The following is a 19047-nucleotide window of genomic DNA, read 5'->3' as shown; positions in this document are numbered from 1 at the left end:
AATAAGATGTATTCAGCCCAGGAAAGGACTGGCACATTTACTTATTTATTTTATTTTTAACATTTTGTGAATGTTGATGTTTTGCCACTGAATTTCAGCATTGTAATCTGGGGATGCTTTGGAGCAGCCAAACAGGGGTTACGGATGACCTGTGGCTTGAAGATTGTCTACATCTCGATTATCGATATGAAGCACAGCACCATTTTAGCGGTTATCTTCTCCCTATTCATGCATCACTTTCAGAGAGTAAGCAAAGCCTTATCACTTTTAAAATTAGTTGCCCTGATCAGATGGCAGTGGGCCTTCTCTAATAAGCAGATAACACAAACAATGTAGTATTTCTGTCTGCATGGAACAAGGATGGGAAACAGTTGGCCTGCCAAAGGTTGCTGAGATACAGCTCCTAGTATTCCTTATAAGTGACCCCAGCAGAATTAAGAATGCTGGGAATTGTAGTTCCATAAGGGTACATCGTCCCTATCCCTTGAGAAAATGAAGGTGATAATCTATTTGTCTATACTTTCTCATAAAAGGTATATCTGTTTTCCCCTCCTAAAAATGTTTCGCAAGAATGGCAACACATCCAGTTGCTGCTCTTTCCAGCTTGGGATGACCATTGAAGAACATCCCCCCCCCCCCAAATGACTAACATTTAAAAATCTAACACGTTAAGAGTCTCACACTGTGATCTTCTGTGATCCCAGTTGCTTTGGGTCCTAAATTCCAAGACAGCTGTTAATGCCTGTTTTAGACAATGAGCAAGATTGGGAATAGTAAAGAAAGGTATTTTACTTTTCTCTAATGCAGTAGTAGGGAACCTGAAGCCCCCTGCTTCAAACGTCTCTCGCTACCAAGCAATTCTGCCCCCCTGCAAATTCTCTCGGCCCTTCTGCAGCAGTCTCGCCCAAACAAAAGGGGTCTCCAAAATAATGAATGATAGCCAGGCACACCTTTAGCTCTGCCCCACCATCCTTTGTTCAGGCTCACCCTCCACTGGCATGGGGGGCAACCCCTAACTTAGGGAGGAATGTGCCACTCCTGTTCAGCTGAACTCCTCCCCATCAGGAGCATGCCATTAAATATAGACTAGTTAGTCAGAACAACAACAGACCAGCCAGCCAGAACAACATACAGGTGAAACTCGAAAAATTAGAATATCGTGCAAATGTTCATTTATGTCAGTAAGGCAACTCAAAAGGTGAAACCAATATATGAGATAGACGCATTACATGCAAAGCGAGATATGTCAAGCCTTACTTTGGTATAACTGTGATGATTATGGCGTGCAGCTTATGAAAACCCCAAATTCACAATCTCAGAAAATTAGAATATTACATGACATCAACAACACAAGGATTGGAAATAGAACAATATCAGACCTCTGCAAAGTATAAGCATGCATATGTACTCAGTACTTGGTTTGGGCCCCTTTTGCAGCAATGACTCCCGCAATGCGGCGTGGCATGGATGCTATCAGCCTGTGGCACTGCTGAGGTGTTATGGAGGACCAGGATGCTTCAATAGCGGCCTTCAGCTCTGCTGCATTGTTCGGTCTCATGTCCCTCATCTTTCTCTTGGCAATGCCCCATAGATTCTCTATAGGGTTCAGGTCAGGCAAGTTTGCTGGCCAATCAAGCACAGTAATCCCATGGTCATTGAACCAGGTTTTGGTACTTTTGGCAGTGTGGGCAGGTGCCAAGTCCTGCTGGAAAATGAAGTCAGCATCCCCATAAAGCTCATCTGCGGAAGGAAGCATGAAGTGCTCCAAAATCTCCTGGTAGACGGCTGTGTTGACCCTGGACTTAATGAAGCACAGTGGACCAACACCAGCAGATGACATGGCTCCCCAAATCAACACAGACTGTGGAAACTTCACACTGGACTTCAAACATCGTGCATTGTGTGCCTCTCCATTCTTCCTCCAGACTCTGGGTCCTTGGTTCCTAAATGAGATGCAAAAGTTGCTTTCATCAGAAAAGAGGACTTTGGACCACTGGGCAACAGACCAGTTCTTTTTTTCTGTAGCCCAGGTAAGATGCTTCTGACGTTGTTTGTTGTTCAGGAGCGGCTTGACAAGAGGAATACGACATTTGAAGCCCATGTCCAGGATCTGTCTGTGTGTGGTGGCTCTTGATGCACTAACTCCAGCCTCAGTCCACTCCTTGTGAAAGTCCCCAACACTTTTGAATGGCCTTTTCCTGACAATCCTCTCCAGGCTGCGGTCATCCCTGCTGCTTGTGCATCTTTTTCTACCACACTTTCCCCTTCCACATGACCTTCTATTGATGTGCTTTGATACAGCACTTTGGGAACATCCAACTTCTTTTGCAATTACCTTTTGGGGCTTTCCCTCCTTATGGAGGGTGTCAATGATGGTTTTCTGCACAACTGTCAGGTCAGCAGTCTTTCCCATGCTTGTGATTCCTACTGAACCAGCCTGAGAGACCATTTAAAGGCTCAGGAACCCTTTGCAGGTATTATGGATTCATTAGCTGATTAGAGTGGGACACTTTGAGCCTAGAATATTGAACCTTTTCACACTCTTCTAATTTTCTGAGATTGTGAATTTGGGGTTTTCATAAGCTGTATGCCATAATCATCACAATTATACCAAAGTAAGGCTTGACATATTTCGCTTTGCATGTAATGCATCTATCTCATATATTGGTTTCACCTTTTGAGTTGCCTTACTGACATAAATGAACATTTGCACGATATTCTAATTTTTCAAGTTTCATCTGTATATTAGATTCAATAACTAAATAAAATCTCTGTGTGACGTGTATATATCCTGTGCTGGTGGCAAAACAAAAAACAAAACAAAACCAATCATGAATTGGTATAATTTGCTTGGAAGATTTTCAGAGACTGGGCAGACAGAATGCTGGGCTATTTTGACTTAGCCTGTAGGTAGGTCTTGAACTGAATTTTAAGCTCTCAGATATACATACACCTGGTTCCATAACTTGGGTTCTCCAAGAAGACACCATTAGATCAACTAGTTCTATCATCCAGTAAATGTCACATAATGCCATTTTGCTTGAGATTTTTTTTCTGCACAGAACTCAGGATAAGAAGCATGAGGTGGAAATTAACTATGAATAAACCCTCAATTTTCTAGACCTCAGCATAGCAGACTTTGGATTCAACAGACAAAATCTATTTACCATTTTATATATGCATAAAATCCCATTCAACATTTAGGCACACATAGCACCATTTTCTACATAAGTAAAATCAAATTTGAATTTGACAGACGTTTGGATAAAACAGACACCATTTCCCCCATCAGTTCATTAACTTCAGGGTTTACCTCTGCTTTAATTTCTGAAGTACATTTCATTTCGGCTTTTCAGTACATCAAAGGAAAGAAAAAATTAAAAATAATTATTAAGTAATTTTCTAATGAAAAAATGCAAGAAAAGGCTTCAAGTTACTTCCACTACCCACTAAGTTCCCTTATTTTTATCAACAGTAAACTTTGCTATATTTACCCAATTTGCAATGATCTAGTTTATTAATTCTGACAAATCCGCTCCTGGATGTCAACCCCTGCCCTCAGCCCAGCTGACTGGCGCACTTACTGCGAGGTGACAAAGTACTGCTCATTCTCACGAAGGATCACCCTCCCACAGCCTTTTTCTGGTATCTAGAACCTGGAAGACAGAATGGCAAGAATGAGGCCACTAAGATTTTTTTTTTTAAAGCAAAATCCAACACCTCTAAGAATGTGTGTGAAATGCAGCTTATTCCCCGCAACTGCAAACATTCTAAACACTTTCTAAGGCACATCACTAACACAATGGACCTACCTGTTTCTTCCACACATTCTTTTTCCTGATCATGGTCAAAAGTGTCAAGATGTGGCTATGATGGTGCAATCAAAGGTCCATCTTGGTTTTATGTGTGTTGTGTGTATGACATGCATAAAAAACAATTGAACCATTGTAGCCACCATCTTGACTTTTATGACCATACTCTGAGGATACCCCTGATGCCACAGATATTGGTCACAATCAGTCAGACTCTGCTGGTTTATAGTAACTGAGTGCATTGGAAATTAAAACATCCACCGTAAGATTAAAATCCAAACATAAAAGATCAACATAAAATGCATCAAACAATCCTGGGTATCTTATTACCCTATATTGTAAGCCCTTCCAAATAATTCAAATTTCCAAGTTTCCAGAAGGCCAAAGCCATGGATTTCTTCCAGCAGGTGATTCTATAATGTAGCTGTTGCCACCAAAAACCATGGCTTGAACACCTCCGCAGCACAGACTGGTAGGAATCAGGGATCACCACCAGCTCCTGGGCTGGATGGGCCAATTCTCCATGGAGGAAGCAGTCTTGGGCCTGCCAAGCCAGACAGGGCTTTATGGGCAAGCTCCGTTGCATCTGGAAGTTCACAGGAAGCCTCCTGGGAGCCCGAGACACCGGTTTAATATGCCGGCAAGTAAGAGTCAATAGCCAGCTCCTGCACCCTGAACTGATGGATGGTCTTCCAAGGCACCCCCGTGTGCAGCACACTACAGTAGTCCGGGTTCATAGTAAAGGTGGCAAGAGTCACTGTCGCAAGGTCCACTTGCCTTGGGCCACAACTGGCACACCAACCAAAACTGGGCAAAGGCACGGGTCTCCATTTGCCCGTGAAGGAACAGAGGCAAATCCTGGACTCCAGCCAAGATGTTCTCAAGAGCATCAGAGGAACTTCCTCCACCACCAGAGAAGGAATCTGAAGAGTAAACAATGTATCTGCTTGTGCCCTTAGAACTGTATCTTTAACCAAACTACCCAAGGGAAAAACCAGAGCTCTGGCTAGAGAAATGTATGTTCTTGAGGGGGTACCGTTCCCAATATGCATAAAAATGAGATGTTTTAACTGTAAGTGCCCATATGGAATCCCATTTTTTGCCCCGTCTGTGTCATCAAACGGTAAGGGGAAAAAGGAGGAAACACCCACACAAGGTCCCTTCTCCTCTTTGCTTCTGGAAAACACCAACCTCAAACAATTCACCCTATAAAACAGAGACAGAATCTGAAGCCCCAAACTGTCATCTTCTTGTAAGCAGGGAAAACCTCCAATCGTGAGAAACTACCTTATCATGTATTTAATTCATTTTAAGTTGTTTTAATTATTTAATTAGAATAGGATGATATTTGATTTTTGCCCTGGCCCCGTCTGCCTTTTGGGGTGGGAGCCTGAGCACAGCACCCACATTTGAAAACAGTTGTAACCAACAACCAGAATATAGTGTCATGTCTGTAGTTCACACAATGTACTAAGTCAGATGATGGTTTCTCAGCTCAAGCTTAGTCTGTAGTAGGAAGTCAGGCACTGTGATTTGTAATTCATTATGCAATGCTTCGGATTTAATTCATAGGAGGCATTTCAGGATATTCATGGCTGAGACTGCAGCATATGTCTCATTAAAGCAGCCGTGCCTGTTTCCAGGAGTGGAAGTTTCTCCACAACAGCCGTGCAACCCTAGGAAAAAACAGCTACTTTAATGAGTTGCACCAACATATCACATACGTGTTCCATTGCCTGCATGGTGGTGGGATAAGAGGAAAACACTACTTCTAGGGTGGAGCACCTAAAACCATCTTTGGGCCTCCTCAGCTGCTGGCGGCTGATGAGATACAGGTGATTCACAGGGACATGTCCTCTGTCAACAGTTAATGACCACTGTTGCACTGGGAAAGGAGGATGTGGATTTGCCCTATAACTGTTGCTGCCTTGGGTAATAAATGCTGGTTTATTGTTAGGCTGTTTTAGTATATATTGTATTTGATACAATATTTTACTGTAAGTTGATTTGATATTATATTTATATTGCATTTTAATATACAGTTTAAAAATATTGTAATGTATACGCCATATATAGTGGGCTGCTGCTGATTGGGGGGTTAAAATGTAGTAAGCAAATATCCTGTTATGGATTTCTGACTTGGAGTTTAATATCACAAGGAGCGCTTATACAAAGTACTTGACCGGGTCATGTAAAGTCCGGGTAGCTGCATTCACCCCCAGCTTGGTTAGCATTAACCTGGTTGATTTTTCATAGCTCAGGGCGCTGGGCAAACTCTTTGGTCACTTTGCAATTCAGTTTACCAGGTGAACGCAGAAAACAAGAATCCAGGACGGGGTGAAGGAACTCAGCTGACGTCAGAGCGATGTTGGTTATGGAGCTTTGGAGAACCCGTGAGCTTAACCAGGCCAGACGTTAACTCGGGTTAAGCTGAGATCGTTTTGGGTGGCTTAGCGCCTGCCCACGAACGGGATGCGTTTAAAGCGCTTCCCAAGCAGGCGGCTGCAGCCGCAGAACGCGGGGGGGGGGGCCCTCGGCCTCGCAAACCGGATCGCGCCTGGGAGGCGCCCCGTCCCCGCAAGCCCCCGGCGCCCGGCACCCACCTTCCGCCGCCGCGTCAGAGAGCAAAGGGCCGGCTCGCCTGGAGGCGCGCCGGGCTGGCAGGAAGGGTCCACGGCGGCCGGCCAAGCAGCGGCCCGTCCTCCCACTCCGCGTCCCCCGATCAGTTGCAGCCGCCGCCGCCGTCGCCGTCTCTCGGAAACCGCTTGGGAGGCGGAGGCTGCGAGCCGGGCAGGGCCCGGCGGATTCCGCCTCGCTGCGGCTGCGCGCAAGGGAGAGAGGCGGCGCTGGGGAGCCGGTGGCCGCCGCTTAGACCGAGCGGCTGGCTGGAGGTGGCTGCAGCCCCGGCTTGGCGCGGTGGGAAGGGCCCTTGAGGCCCCGGGGTCCAGGCGCTCCCGCGGGGCGCGCTGCTCGCTCGAGGCGCTTCGACGTCCGGAGAAGTCGCCCGCGGGTCTGGAGCGCCCAGCTCAGCTCCGGCCCTTCGCCCGTTCCCAAGCGACGTCTCCGCCTGGAAAAAGCCCCGCGTGCTTCGCGAAGGGCCGCTCGGGGGGGCGACGATGTGGGGGGGAGGATGCGGGCGAGCAGCGGGAGGTGCCCATGCAGGTGAGGCCGGGGGTGAATGGCTGCCGGCCGCACGGCGCGCGAGGTCCTCCTCCCGGCCCTTGCTGGCGAGCGCCGCCCGCGACGGTCCCTGCTTTTCAGCCCCGGGGTTTTTCTGCTGCTCGCCGTCCAGGCGCCGGAGAGATTCGAGCCTGCGAAGAGGGTTGCGATCGGCCGAGACGGCTGGGCACAGACGCGTGGGCAGCCGAGGGGCTGGGTGGGCTGGCTGCCTCGGGAGGGCCGGCGCGGCCTCTCCTCGTTCTGCTCCCCGAAGGCGCCTTTCTGCCTCAACGTCCCCCTTCGACGAGGAAACTTTAAATTCAACCCGGAGCTGTGGATCCGACTCGGAAGCCGCTGGGCTCCGCACGCTCGCCAAATACTTCGCACGGAACAAAGACCACGTTTCAAATAGCAGGAGCTCAGATCTTGAAGATTTTAAAATTGGGAACGGGTGGGGAGGTGTTGGTGGGGTGGATGAGGGGAAGGCCCTGGAACTCCACTTGTAGTAGCCCTAAAATCCACTGGGACGCGAATGGATTTCAGCCCCAGGGATGAGAACAAAAAAATGCAGTTGGGCAATCAGTATTAAGGCATTCCACAAAGCCAAGAAATAGAACTGTGAAAATATAGAGTTCTCATAATTAACTTTTTAAGTAGTTTCCCGTGTGCAGATGGATTCTCTCTGTCAACTATTTTGACACAGCTGAAAATGAGATTTGAACCAAGAACTTCTCTTAATCACTGGATGATGGTCTCTGCCCCATCAGTTTTGTTTTTTGATTGATGGATTATGTGCTGTCAGTGTCAAGTTATTAAACAGGAAGTAGTAGCAAATATTACACAGAGGCAATAGGAATTCACCAACACAATTTTTATATATATATAAATATATAATGTAAAAATCAATTGATTTTTTTTTTCAAATAAGAGAATAACTATTTTGAACATACGAATAGATTTCTGGTGCCTCCAAGAACCTGAGGTAAATGAAAATAATGTGGATTATTTGCATGGCGTGTAATTGGTTTAGAGTTTAGCACAAAGATAAAGAAAATTCAGTTTTCCTTAAGACAGGCATAGCATGGCATGGCCTTGAAAACTCCTTTTACAATTACAATCCCTTTTTAGGATTGGAGATTATTTAAATATTTTAAAAAATCAGAGAATGAATAAATCTGATTAACATGTCAAACCATTTTTTTCCAATGTTATTCTGCAATCTAAAATAAGAAAGGTATATAACTATTTGCTAAAGTCCGGTTTTAAAAATGTTTTAAAAGTTCTGCAAATAAGTATGGAATAAAATAATAAAATAAATGATAAGGTCATTCTATACAAACAAGCTTACATTTTAGAGGTGGGAACTCTAATTGTGATCTCTTGGCTGATCCAGGATCGAGGTCTGAAGCTTCATGCTCAGAGTTGCTGTATATACACAGGTGTAGAGAAATTTCTACTTGAAATCTAGCAGATCAAGAGCCACATTAGGATGAAAAGTGGGAGATGAGGGTTGATTTTGCTCCTACTTTCAAGTAGGATGCTGGGTGGCACTTTGTGGCTCAAGGAACCAATTCACAAGCCATGGGCTGGGCTCACAGATTACACTAAGTCATGAAACAGTCAGTTTGCATTTGGCTTTGTGGTTTAGGATTTTTATGATAGGGAAACTCCAAAATACCGATCTTGGTGGGCTGGAGGTTGTGCACAGAGACATATGGCTGTGTGAGACCACACAGCACAATTTGCTGCAGATCATAAGTTGTACTCTACTGTTGCCATTTTAAATGGACACCCATAGAGGGCCTTTTGGCAACATCTTTGTTTCATAATGCAGCAGCTCAGCCGCTAAAGGGGATGGGGTGGAGTGGCATAACCCTGGCGCTCCAGTCACTGCACTGGTTATCAATAGGCTTCCAGGTCCAGTGCTAAAAGCTGGTTTCAACCAGTAATGCCTTCCCACAGCCGTCCCCTCTGGACTATACCTTGAAGGACGTCCCTCCAGACAGCCGCGGCTCATCCTGTCCAATCAACCTGAAGGGTTCACTGAGGGTCACCTCCCTACACGGGTGATGGGGTGAGGGCCTGGAGGCATTCCATGACGGTGGCCCCAATCCCCACAGCCCGTCCCCTGATGTTCATGGACCCCCTTAAGCCTTTCATGAGATAAGTAAGCACTAACTTGTTCTATTGGGCTGACAGGAGGATGAGTGGTCTTGTTCTATTTTATTTTATATAATTTCTTCGTGTTTCTTCTGTAGCTTGGTTTCACTAGTTTGGGATCTAGTGAGTGATACTGTTGCTGCTGTCATTGTAAACAGCCCAGAGTCATGCAAACCTAGGTGGTAGCTTCCTATACTGGCCATTCGAGTCTGGGATTGGAGCACAGCGAGTTGCGGACACCGAGCCAGGCACTTCCCAATAGATGTGGCCCTGGGTGCTGTTTCCCTCCATCTGACCCTGATGAGTGATCAATCCGCGGGTGGTTCTCAGTTCCATTTCTCCCTAACTTTTTGAATCAGATGATCTGAAACAGAGTTGAAATATGGAAATGGGCTGTGGAGGACAACAGGCTGAGGAAGGAACTCCAGCAACTGTCAGTGGGTGTTTATGTCTGGTCTTGGGTGTGCAGCCCATTGAATACAGTGGTACCTCGGGTTATGATCTTAATCCGTTCCGTGACTCTGGTTGCAACCCGATTTGGTCGCAACCCGAAGCAAATTTTCCCATAAGGTTCAATGTAATTACCGTTAATCCGTTCCAGTGTCAGCGGACCACACGTCAGGGGCGGAAAAATGGCCATGGACCATGCGGCAGGGGCGGAAAAACGGCCGCGGACCATGCGGCAGGGCGAAAAAACGGCCGCGTGGCACGGGTGGAAAAATGGGCATGGACCACATGGCACGGGTGGAAAAATGGCCACGGATCTGGTTCGTAACCCGAGGTAAATTTTTGCGGCTGGAGCTGGTCACAACCCGAAAAGTTCGTTAGCAGAGGCGTTCGTAACCCGAGGTACCACTGTACTTTTGGGGGTATTCCATGTTCCAGCATTGCCACTCAAGGCTTGGCTTCAGTTTCTAAGAGTATCTCTTGCCAACTTCAGCTGAATGGCAGCTACAACCATTCCTTTAGTCTGGTTACAGTAAATGTCTACAACTGTAGCCTTTGTCAGCCCCACCGAGTAGACCGCGTCATGAAATCAACTCCACAGGAAGGCTAACATGACTTTTATTGAGACTGGCTCTAATAACAGAATCTTGCAAGTCTGATTGTGCTGCATCTCCTCCTCCTCCTCCTCCTCTTCTTATGGCTCAGTGAACCAGGGAGGAGCCTGACTGAGCACTTCTAAATGTGAGCTGGTTGTTCCGGACTTCAAAAATGTTTCATCCCCTTTTGACTAGGTAACACTTCCTGCATATCTCTGGCAAGGTCATTTTCCTTACTCACTACATTGCCTGATGATCTAGATCAGTGATTCTCAACCTCAGCAATCCCATGCTGGCTCGGGAATTCTAGGAGTTGAAACATCTTAAAGTTGCCAAGATCTAGAAGATGCAGCTTCCACCCACTCTCTTGGGTGGAAGATCTACCACTGCAGTCATTTTAGTGCCAGTTCAAAATGCTTATATGCCCAATTACTCACAGCTGGTGTGCTTAGTAGTGAAAGTGCTGCTGGACTAGGACTGGGGACACTCCGGTCTAGTCCACCCTCAGCCGTGAAAACTTACTCCATGATTTGGGCTGATCGAAGACGATCATTTTGGGAAAGAAATGGACGGTGCCATCCTGAACTCCTAAAGGAGAGGAGGAATCTAAATCTAACGAATAGTTTTATGTTTTATTTAACATGGGTGGAAGACAGTATAAAATGTTTTAGTCAAGTAACATAGGTGCTTAATAGATTAGTTCTTCCAGGAGTTGGTGGGGGTGTGTGTGAAATAATGTTGAATTGCTTTTCTGTAACCAAGCAAAAAGGCACCATGACTTTTCATGCTGTTAGAGAATTTGGGGATTTTGACATGTGAGGGCCCCTGTTTGGGAAAGGCTGATAGAACTCATGTTGGGATTTTGATTTATATTATCTTGATTTAAAGTGATCCATACTTTGCGCACTGGGTTTCCATCCAATCAGTAGGATGTAAGCACTCTCTAACTTAGTGTGACTTGCAGTTAAAAGATTAAATAAATAAAGTAATAAAGAACATTGAATTATGTTTCTGATGAAATCTTGGTTTCTCTGAGTTAGAATTTTACTGTTAATATGGTTGGTAGCAAGGGCAATTCATAGAAAAATTGTGTTACCGCAGCTACCATCTTAACTTTTTTGACCCCACTTCCATGGCCAACCCCAGTTGGTGGCAAATAAGAAATGAACATAAATAGGAATAAAAGTCCCACAGACATCTGTCCTTCAGGTACTTGGAATGCCCTTTAATGTAATAAGAGTTGTACAAGAGAAGCTTTAAAAAACTTGATATGGCATTTGTTGGGCCTGAAATGGGTGTTTTCCTTGAATGTGTAGCCTGCACATTGAATTTTAAACTCTAAGTAGTACATTGTTTCTTGGAAATATAAATTACTCCAATGGAAAGATGTAATTACTAACTAAAATAGAGCAGATGCAGTTCAGCTGGTAAAATATAACATGCAGACTCAGACAGATGCTTCCCTATTTATTTATTCAGATAAATATCTTATTGACCTCAGTCTATTGCCTTTACTAGAGATTTATAAAAATGAAGTGGATGTTCTACATTAAGTTAAAGCTGCCCTTTATTGATTCCACAGATTGTTCCCTAAAGCAACAATAAACCTATGGTTCATATTCAAGATGTGTGAGTATCATTGCTCTAGGTAACATTTATCAAATATTAATTGCTACAATGTGTTTAATGTAATCAAGAAGAGGAAACAGGATCCAGGGCTGCTGGGGGAGGGATTAAAAAAGTCAAGATGAGGGCCACAACCATGAGATTAAACCCCCACCTCTGTTTTACATGCATTGTTACAGCCACTGTGTTTTAATTATATTAATTTTAATTGTCAGGTGCCTCTTTTACCCTACAATTTTCATCCTTTCCCCACCTTGGTATAGCAGGATGCTGTTCTGTCAATTTTCAGCAATCGTGCTCTGGGCCTTGGAGGCTGCAAAATCAAAGTCCTACTTGTGCACAGGGCCCTAAGGCATTGCACAAGAGGCCATTCCTTCTTGTACTAAAGTATGCAGACTTTCAAAAAATATGCATTCTTGAAATTTACAATAGCAGGGGTGTTTGCAGGGTATGGTGAAAAAATCAAGATGGTGGCACCGAAAAATGGTAGAGCTTCGTTCACACCTTCCTGGCCACCATCTTGATTTTTTTGATCATATTCTGAGGACAACCCTGCATAATGGCTTTCCAGCCGAAAGCAAAACAAGTTGATAACTGTGGGGAAAAAAATCTTGATCTCAAGAGAGGTCATAAAGGAAGAAAACATACCTGCCATCACTCCCTTACTTTTTGCAATCCACTTCACATATATTGGCCTGCAGGACTCAACAGTGACTCTGCCTTATTTTTCCCAATATCAGTAGCTACCAGAAGTCTTGGCTGAGATCTCACTTCTCTACCAAAGGCTGAGGAAACCTGAAACTTGCACAAGCAATTAGTACAGACCAGTGTTTCTCAATCTCAGCAACTTTAAGATGTGTGAACTTCATCTCCCAGCATGGCGGGGGAATTCCAGGAGTTGAAGTCCACACATCTTAAAGTTGCTGAGATTGAGAAACACTAGTGTAGACAGTGCAGAGCTACACAAGCAAATTCCTTGTATTTAATACTAGCAATATTAAAATACTTTTTGCCTACTTATTCAACTATATCAAAGTGAACATGTTAAAAGTTTCAGAGCATTGAGAAAGTGTGTGTTTATTTGCACTCAACAATTCAACTTCTTGCTGCAAAGAACTTACAGAGAAGTTTTCTGTAGAAACTTCTTTTCAGCAAAGAAACATTTCTCTGAAATTCAGAAACTACTAAAAAGAAGAAAGGGTGGTAAATGCCTTGGACCTGCTTTATTAGTTTGACTACTAGTGAACATGCAGAGCAAGCCATGATTGGTGGACATATGAGATCTCCTCAAAAAGAAGCCAGCATGGAACAGGTTCCTTGAGTGTAGAAAGTTTTTTGCGTCAAATTGCTGTTCTAGAACATGGACCATTTTTTTCCTAGGCCACAGAAATCCCTCACAAGATGGAGAGAAGCCAATGGCCAAGGGAGAGTGGATTTTTCATTACCCAGATAATTCCCTCAGAACCTCTCCTATCTGGATCTCCTGGACAGAAGATAATAAATTGGTTGAATGCATTCAACCATCACATTAGAAAAATTCTGGTTCCTATTAAACATTTTCATTATGTACAATAAATGCAAACAGATAAACATGAAACTCTTATGTCCAACAATTAATAAAAAGTTGACTTAGGTGGATTGCAAAATAATATATGGGGAATCCAGGACCTGCCTGAACAAACAAATTTTTATGTTGGAAACCTTCTATTGTCTTCAATGGAGTTTGGTGTGAGTGCCACACAGGAAATGCCCATGAGTACTGGCAGCTGTAAGACAGCAAGGCAGAATGAAGTGACCAGGTGGACTTAAATGGAAGCAAACTCTTGAGAGATCTTCTCCCTAAGCTGTAAATCAAGCACAACAGCTTGAAAATGGCTGACCACCATGAGTGTATGGTCAGGGACCTCAAAGAACAACCTAGTTGGGGTGCATGGCACTACCTGCAGTTTCTGGATCAGTTTCAAAGGAATCTCATATAAAAGCAAGTTATGATTGTCCAGAGGTGGGCATATCAGGGCAGCATCTGACCCCAAGCTGCTTGTTTGAACTTCAGAGCAAGAATAATTATATTGTGTGTGGCAAATAAAATTGTTTTTCCATAATGATGGTGGTGATGATCCAGTAAAAAGTACTGTATGTTGAAGGAAAACATCACGTTTTTCAATTATTTAGGTAAGATTCCAATTTTTATAATAGATGGAGCAAAGCTAAATAGTTTTATCTGGCTGTCATACAGAGAATGAGTATCTTTACTTAGAGTGCAAGCTGAATTAAAATATTAATTATATTGCAACATAATTACTTGCGCAACAGATGTTGATCAGGCTAGTAAGAAAAATGATTAGAAACAAATGGAAATATTGAGTTGTAATTAGGCAAGAAAGGCATACAACCAAGTGAGATGATGATGATGATGATGATGATGATGATGATGATGATGATGATGATGATTTGGACTGCTCAGAATGATGTCGTTCATGAAGGCAACACTTCATTTTTAAAAGAAAGCGTACGTGGGTTTTAATATATCTCTTGAAAAAGAAAACCCTACTCCTTAATTTTCAAGTGTAGTTATGGGGAAAGAGAATTGTGTTTAGCTGCAGGGGCAGTGTTGATTATCTAACAATTTATTCCAAAAAGAGTCTTCAGGGTAAAAGATGGTGCTATATGGGACAAATCCCAAAAGAACTGTTTTGTTTTACTTACATCATTGATTATAATTCACTCTTTGAGCAGCAGAATGAGGAATTAATGAGAACCATACTGGGGAGAAGTTCAGGTTCAATTCTTTCCCCACAGAGAATGTAGTTATTATGGAGGGGAGAAAAAAATGAAAGTCTCCAGAGCCATTCACCAACTCCAGAACTGGTAACGCAGAACTGGATTAACTGATCGTTTGACTTAAAAGCCTACAAAAGTCTGTCTATCCATTTTTCTCTATTCTGATTGGGGTGAAATCATTCAAAAAGGTAATTGTAATAAGAGTATGTTGCCATGTTTTCTTACCTGGAACTTACCTCTTTTAAACAAAGTATTTACCGCCAATATCTATGTTTTCATAACAAACATCATTCAACAACTTAACTAGTTCCTGTTCACAAGAACCACATTATTACTCAATATATATTGTCTAAAATATTATGTTTAAATTTATTTAAATACTATTAAAACATGGTTTTTGAAGGTCTATTCTATCATTGAGTTAATAGAACCATTTTTGGGATTCTAAGAATAGTAGACAACCAAGAAAGTTTCTATTGTTTGAAAATAAGTCTTTTACTTTGGACCCTTTGACAACAAAACCCAAATCCCAGACAAAGCCGTTGTCTTATGAAGAGGGAAGGGCAGATTCTGTCCACTGCCTTTTGTCCATTTAGAAGTATGGAGACCTCCATCACAGATCATCTTCATCTGACAGAGCATCAAGATAGTCTGTGTCTACATATAAGAGAAATCCTGAAAACAGACTGTCTGCCCACGTAGGATCAGAAAAGAGGCCATTTTGGTCAGTGTAGAAGATCTCAAGCCACACCTCATCCTCAGGCTGAAGGTAAATCACGGTGGACCCAGATGCCACGTCATGGTTTCCTGTGTTAGCATCAAATGTCTTTATCCGGAACTTCCCGTTATGAACCAGACCAATGGCAAGATGTTTATTTGCCAGCGTGATGTCATAGGAGAAGTAATAAATCCCTGGGATGGCACAAATGAACTTTCCCGTTGAAGGATTATAATGTCCTCCTTCATTAAAAAGGACTTTGTTGAATATAATTGGCAACCTTTCCTCTGGGTAGCTTGTAGTAATCCCAACAGAGAAAGCTGATCTCAGTACGATTTGCCCACATTTACAGATTCCTGGTGGACCTATTTTTCCTCTTTCTCCTTTCTCCCCTTTGGGTCCTGCTGGACCAAGAGGTCCTATATCACCTTTAGCTCCTACTAATCCTGTAGGTCCTCTTTTGCCAGGCTGTCCTTGGTCTCCTTTGTCTCCAGTTTGTCCTGCAGGACCCATCTTTCCTCTTACACCTAAGAGAAAGGAAACTGTTTTAATCGTACCTTTATTTAATATTATTAAATACAAAGTAATAATTCACTTGTAATAGTGCATTTGACACCAGTAGGACTAAGACTGGCAACCTAGTTACACCTTCTCTCTCTTACTGAAGGCATTGTGTGGAAGCCTTGAGTGATGAGAGCCATGATGGGCAGAGGAGGTCAATATCTACAGCACCCATTTTGTGAGGACCATGGCATATGGAAGATGGTGATTTGGAACATTAGAGAAGTAAAGACTAAAGAGCATACATTAAAAAACAGCATTCAAGAAAGAAAAAGAGGTAGGTTGTGTGTTTGTAAAGAAAAGATGTAATTTGTGGAGTAGAGTACAGGTAGTCCTCATTGAACAACCACTCATTCAGTGACTGTTCAAAGTTATGATGGTGCTGGACAAGGGGGCCTTATGACGGCTCCTCATAGTTATGGCTGTTGCAGCATCCCCATGGTCACATGATCATGATTTGGGCATTTGGGGATCTGCTCACAGTTGTGACACTGCAGTGTCCCACAGTCACGTGATCACCATTTGCTACCTTCATCACCAGCTTCTGACAAACAAAGTCAATGGGGAAGCTGGCAGGAGGTCGCAAATGGCAATCACCTGACCGTTGGACACTGTGACTGTGTGAGATTCGCCTAATGACAGCAGCTGGGACTGCTGCAATTGCCGTCATAAATTGGCGTGGTCTTGTGACGTTGCACTTTATGATCATGTTGCTTAGCAACAGAGTTGCTGGTCCCAATTACCATTGTTAAGTGAGGACTAACTGCAGATGAATATATAAAACGAAGTGTAGCTTTATCAGCAACAGAAAAGCTAAAGTGTATGTCAGAAAAGTGTCAAGTACAATCTAGGTGTCATCTAAGTTGTTGTAGGTACATATGAAAGTAGGAATCTATAGGCTTGTGATAATGCATGTTATGCTCCATTGAATAGCAATAGTGGAAGAACCAGGATGAATTTGGAGGGAAAATGTGCAGCTTTCTGTTGAATGCGATCCAGGAAATTTTTCTGATTAATGAATTGATGGGTAGGAACAAGATCAGAGAGCACAGAAAATGTGATTGGATCATTTAGAGACCCATGAATGAATGAGAATAGTGGCTTATGAAAATCTGTTTTTAAAAAAACTATGTTTCATATATGTAATTAATTCGATTTGAAAGGCTACAAAAGATGGCAATGAGCAAAATTTAGGAAGTGGGCAAGGGGTGTGCAGATAACATTTCTTTCTCCCAAGCAGGTAGTTGACAAATGTATAAATGTGCAAAACTGTATTGTACACATGTCAATTTATAAAAAGTGTAAAAACATATAGTAAAGTCAATAGGCTTCCATTATGGAATGATTTGTGTGATATTGGACATTTATTGGTAAATATAGTAAGAGTGGTATTTGATGTACATAAAGCACCTCTGGGAATAATAGAATGCTTAGCAAAGAGTTCAGCACTGAGCAAAGAGTAGAACAAAGATAGGTGTTGTTTCTTTTGTTGTTATTATTTACGTAAAAGTAATGCTTGTGGTGATGTTAGAGTTGTGAGTTGTTTGTGGATATGAATGTGCATATAGTTTGTATGTAGACAATGGTGTTGGCTGAGAACCTGAATAATTTGCAGTGAATGTTGGATAATTTTTATGATGCAATGAGGAGCATGGATATGAAAATTGCTGTATCAAAGATGAAGCTGGTTGTGTTTGACAGAATAAATGGAGTGAATTGTTTAAAATTATATATATATGGCAGAAAACAAGAACAAGTAGGTGAATTTGTGAACCTTGGTGGAATGTTACTGAAAAATGGGAAATGGAGAATTTTTAAATGTGCAAATTCTGCTAGAAAAGTAATAGGTAGTATGTAGAAAGAAGTGGAAATGGCTGTATATCAGAACAGAGGTAAGAAGTTTGAAGTACAAAAAGCAATTTACAGTGTGGTGGATGGATGTAGCTGAAGGCTGGCTGGCTAAGACATAAATTGTTATTTGCATCAAGTTATATCAGTTAATGACTCCATTGTGCAAACAATATAATTTGAGAGAAATTACATCATTTGCATCTTTTGTTAATGAAGTTATTTTGCAAATCATGTAAATTAATGCAAATGACATAACTACACAAATGATATAAATTGATACAAATGACATAAATACCTTACTTATGGATTTATTGCAGATTTGGGTTTAATTTACGCCACCCCCTTTCATGGTCTGTAAAACCAAGGGTTTCCTCTATTTCCTTTTCTTTTTCTTACTTCATAATTTATTTGACTTATTGCCTCTTACTTCTTTTTAGCACTTTGTACATATGTTTTTAATCATAGCTCAAAGAATAGGGTTCCTTCCTTCCTCTAAGTTCAAAATTTCTGTCAAGGGGAAAATTCCCTCCTTCACCACCAACAGCTTTAGATTTGTGTCATTACTATTTAAAGTATGTATTTAATCCAATTAATCTTTTGCATGACCCAAACTTTAATTAAATGAATGCAACATTGGTATGAAAATTCTTAAAGTGATTGACACTGAAATCTGGATATGTGAGAATATTCAGATCTGCCATGAACTGATTTATTTAACTTTATTGAGTGAGAACTCTGTATTATTATCGACAAATTACTTGAATTTTCCAGGGTTGCTTGATTTTTAGTGCTTTTGGACTCAAGAGTTTACCAAGTATTTCAGAATAAGGAGATATTTAAACATTCTAAACAGATATTTTTCCCTTGTGCATTCCATCTTTTACTGATTTTGGCAATTCAACTGTCCTTACATCTGAATATGAAATTAGCCCCCTCCCCTCAAATTAGATCATAACATACTCAAGACTTCCTTCTCACATAGAGACGTATCGCTAAAGCTGTATTGGAATAAGCCCTAATTAGCTGCAGAGGATTCATCTATGATCACATGAAATGCTTTATAGCTACTTTTGTTTGGGAAGTAGGACACATAACTACATCCAGTCCCAGCAATGGTAAGATCCTGAATTTCCCTTAATGTTCCACAGGCAGTTCTCAGGTAAACTTCTCTACTATCTACTTCTCTACTATCTGCAAACACTAAATAGCACTTCAATAGCACTAAATAGCACTTCAAGAATCCATTTTCAGGCTGGCTGAAACCATAAATAGGAACACCATCATTAGATGCATACAAATCATCATCACCACCACAGTTACTGCTGTCAAGGTCAAT

The 19047-nt window shown here is 42.3% G+C and overlaps 2 protein-coding genes across 13 annotated transcripts in view; both read right to left on the bottom strand.

The window, feature by feature from the left end:
• Window positions 1–6848, bottom strand: part of CC2D2A (coiled-coil and C2 domain containing 2A) — a 62359-nt gene extending 55511 nt beyond the window's left edge. For 4 of the 6 annotated variants that reach the window (XM_088131526.1, XM_088131527.1, XM_088131529.1 and 1 more), the window contains exons 1-2: window positions 6416–6841; window positions 3585–3656 (exon numbers count right to left, since the gene is read on the bottom strand). In XM_088131526.1, coding sequence (XP_087987652.1) covers window positions 3585–3609 — 25 coding nt within the window. In that variant the 5' untranslated portion in view covers window positions 3610–3656; window positions 6416–6841. Of the gene's footprint in view, window positions 1–3584; window positions 3657–6415 lie in introns of all 6 variants that reach the window. The other 2 variants (XM_088131530.1, XM_088131531.1) reach the window with 2 other exon arrangements.
• Window positions 6849–12807: 5959 nt separating this feature from the next.
• Window positions 12808–19047, bottom strand: part of C1QTNF7 (C1q and TNF related 7) — a 55401-nt gene continuing 49161 nt past the window's right edge. For 6 of the 7 annotated variants that reach the window (XM_088131466.1, XM_088131471.1, XM_088131467.1 and 3 more), the window contains one exon: window positions 12808–15826. In XM_088131466.1, the coding sequence (XP_087987592.1) occupies window positions 15195–15826 (632 nt within the window). In that variant the 3' untranslated portion in view covers window positions 12808–15194. The remainder of the gene's footprint in view (window positions 15827–19047) is intronic. The other variant, XM_088131469.1, reaches the window with a different exon arrangement.

Source organism: Python bivittatus, unplaced genomic scaffold, assembly GCF_059951505.1.
Source record: "Python bivittatus isolate LINGU-HERP-01145 unplaced genomic scaffold, Pbiv_v1 ctg000960_np1212, whole genome shotgun sequence".
Taxonomy (NCBI): Eukaryota; Metazoa; Chordata; class Lepidosauria; order Squamata; family Pythonidae; genus Python; species Python bivittatus.
This window is presented reverse-complemented; position numbering and strand designations above follow the sequence as displayed.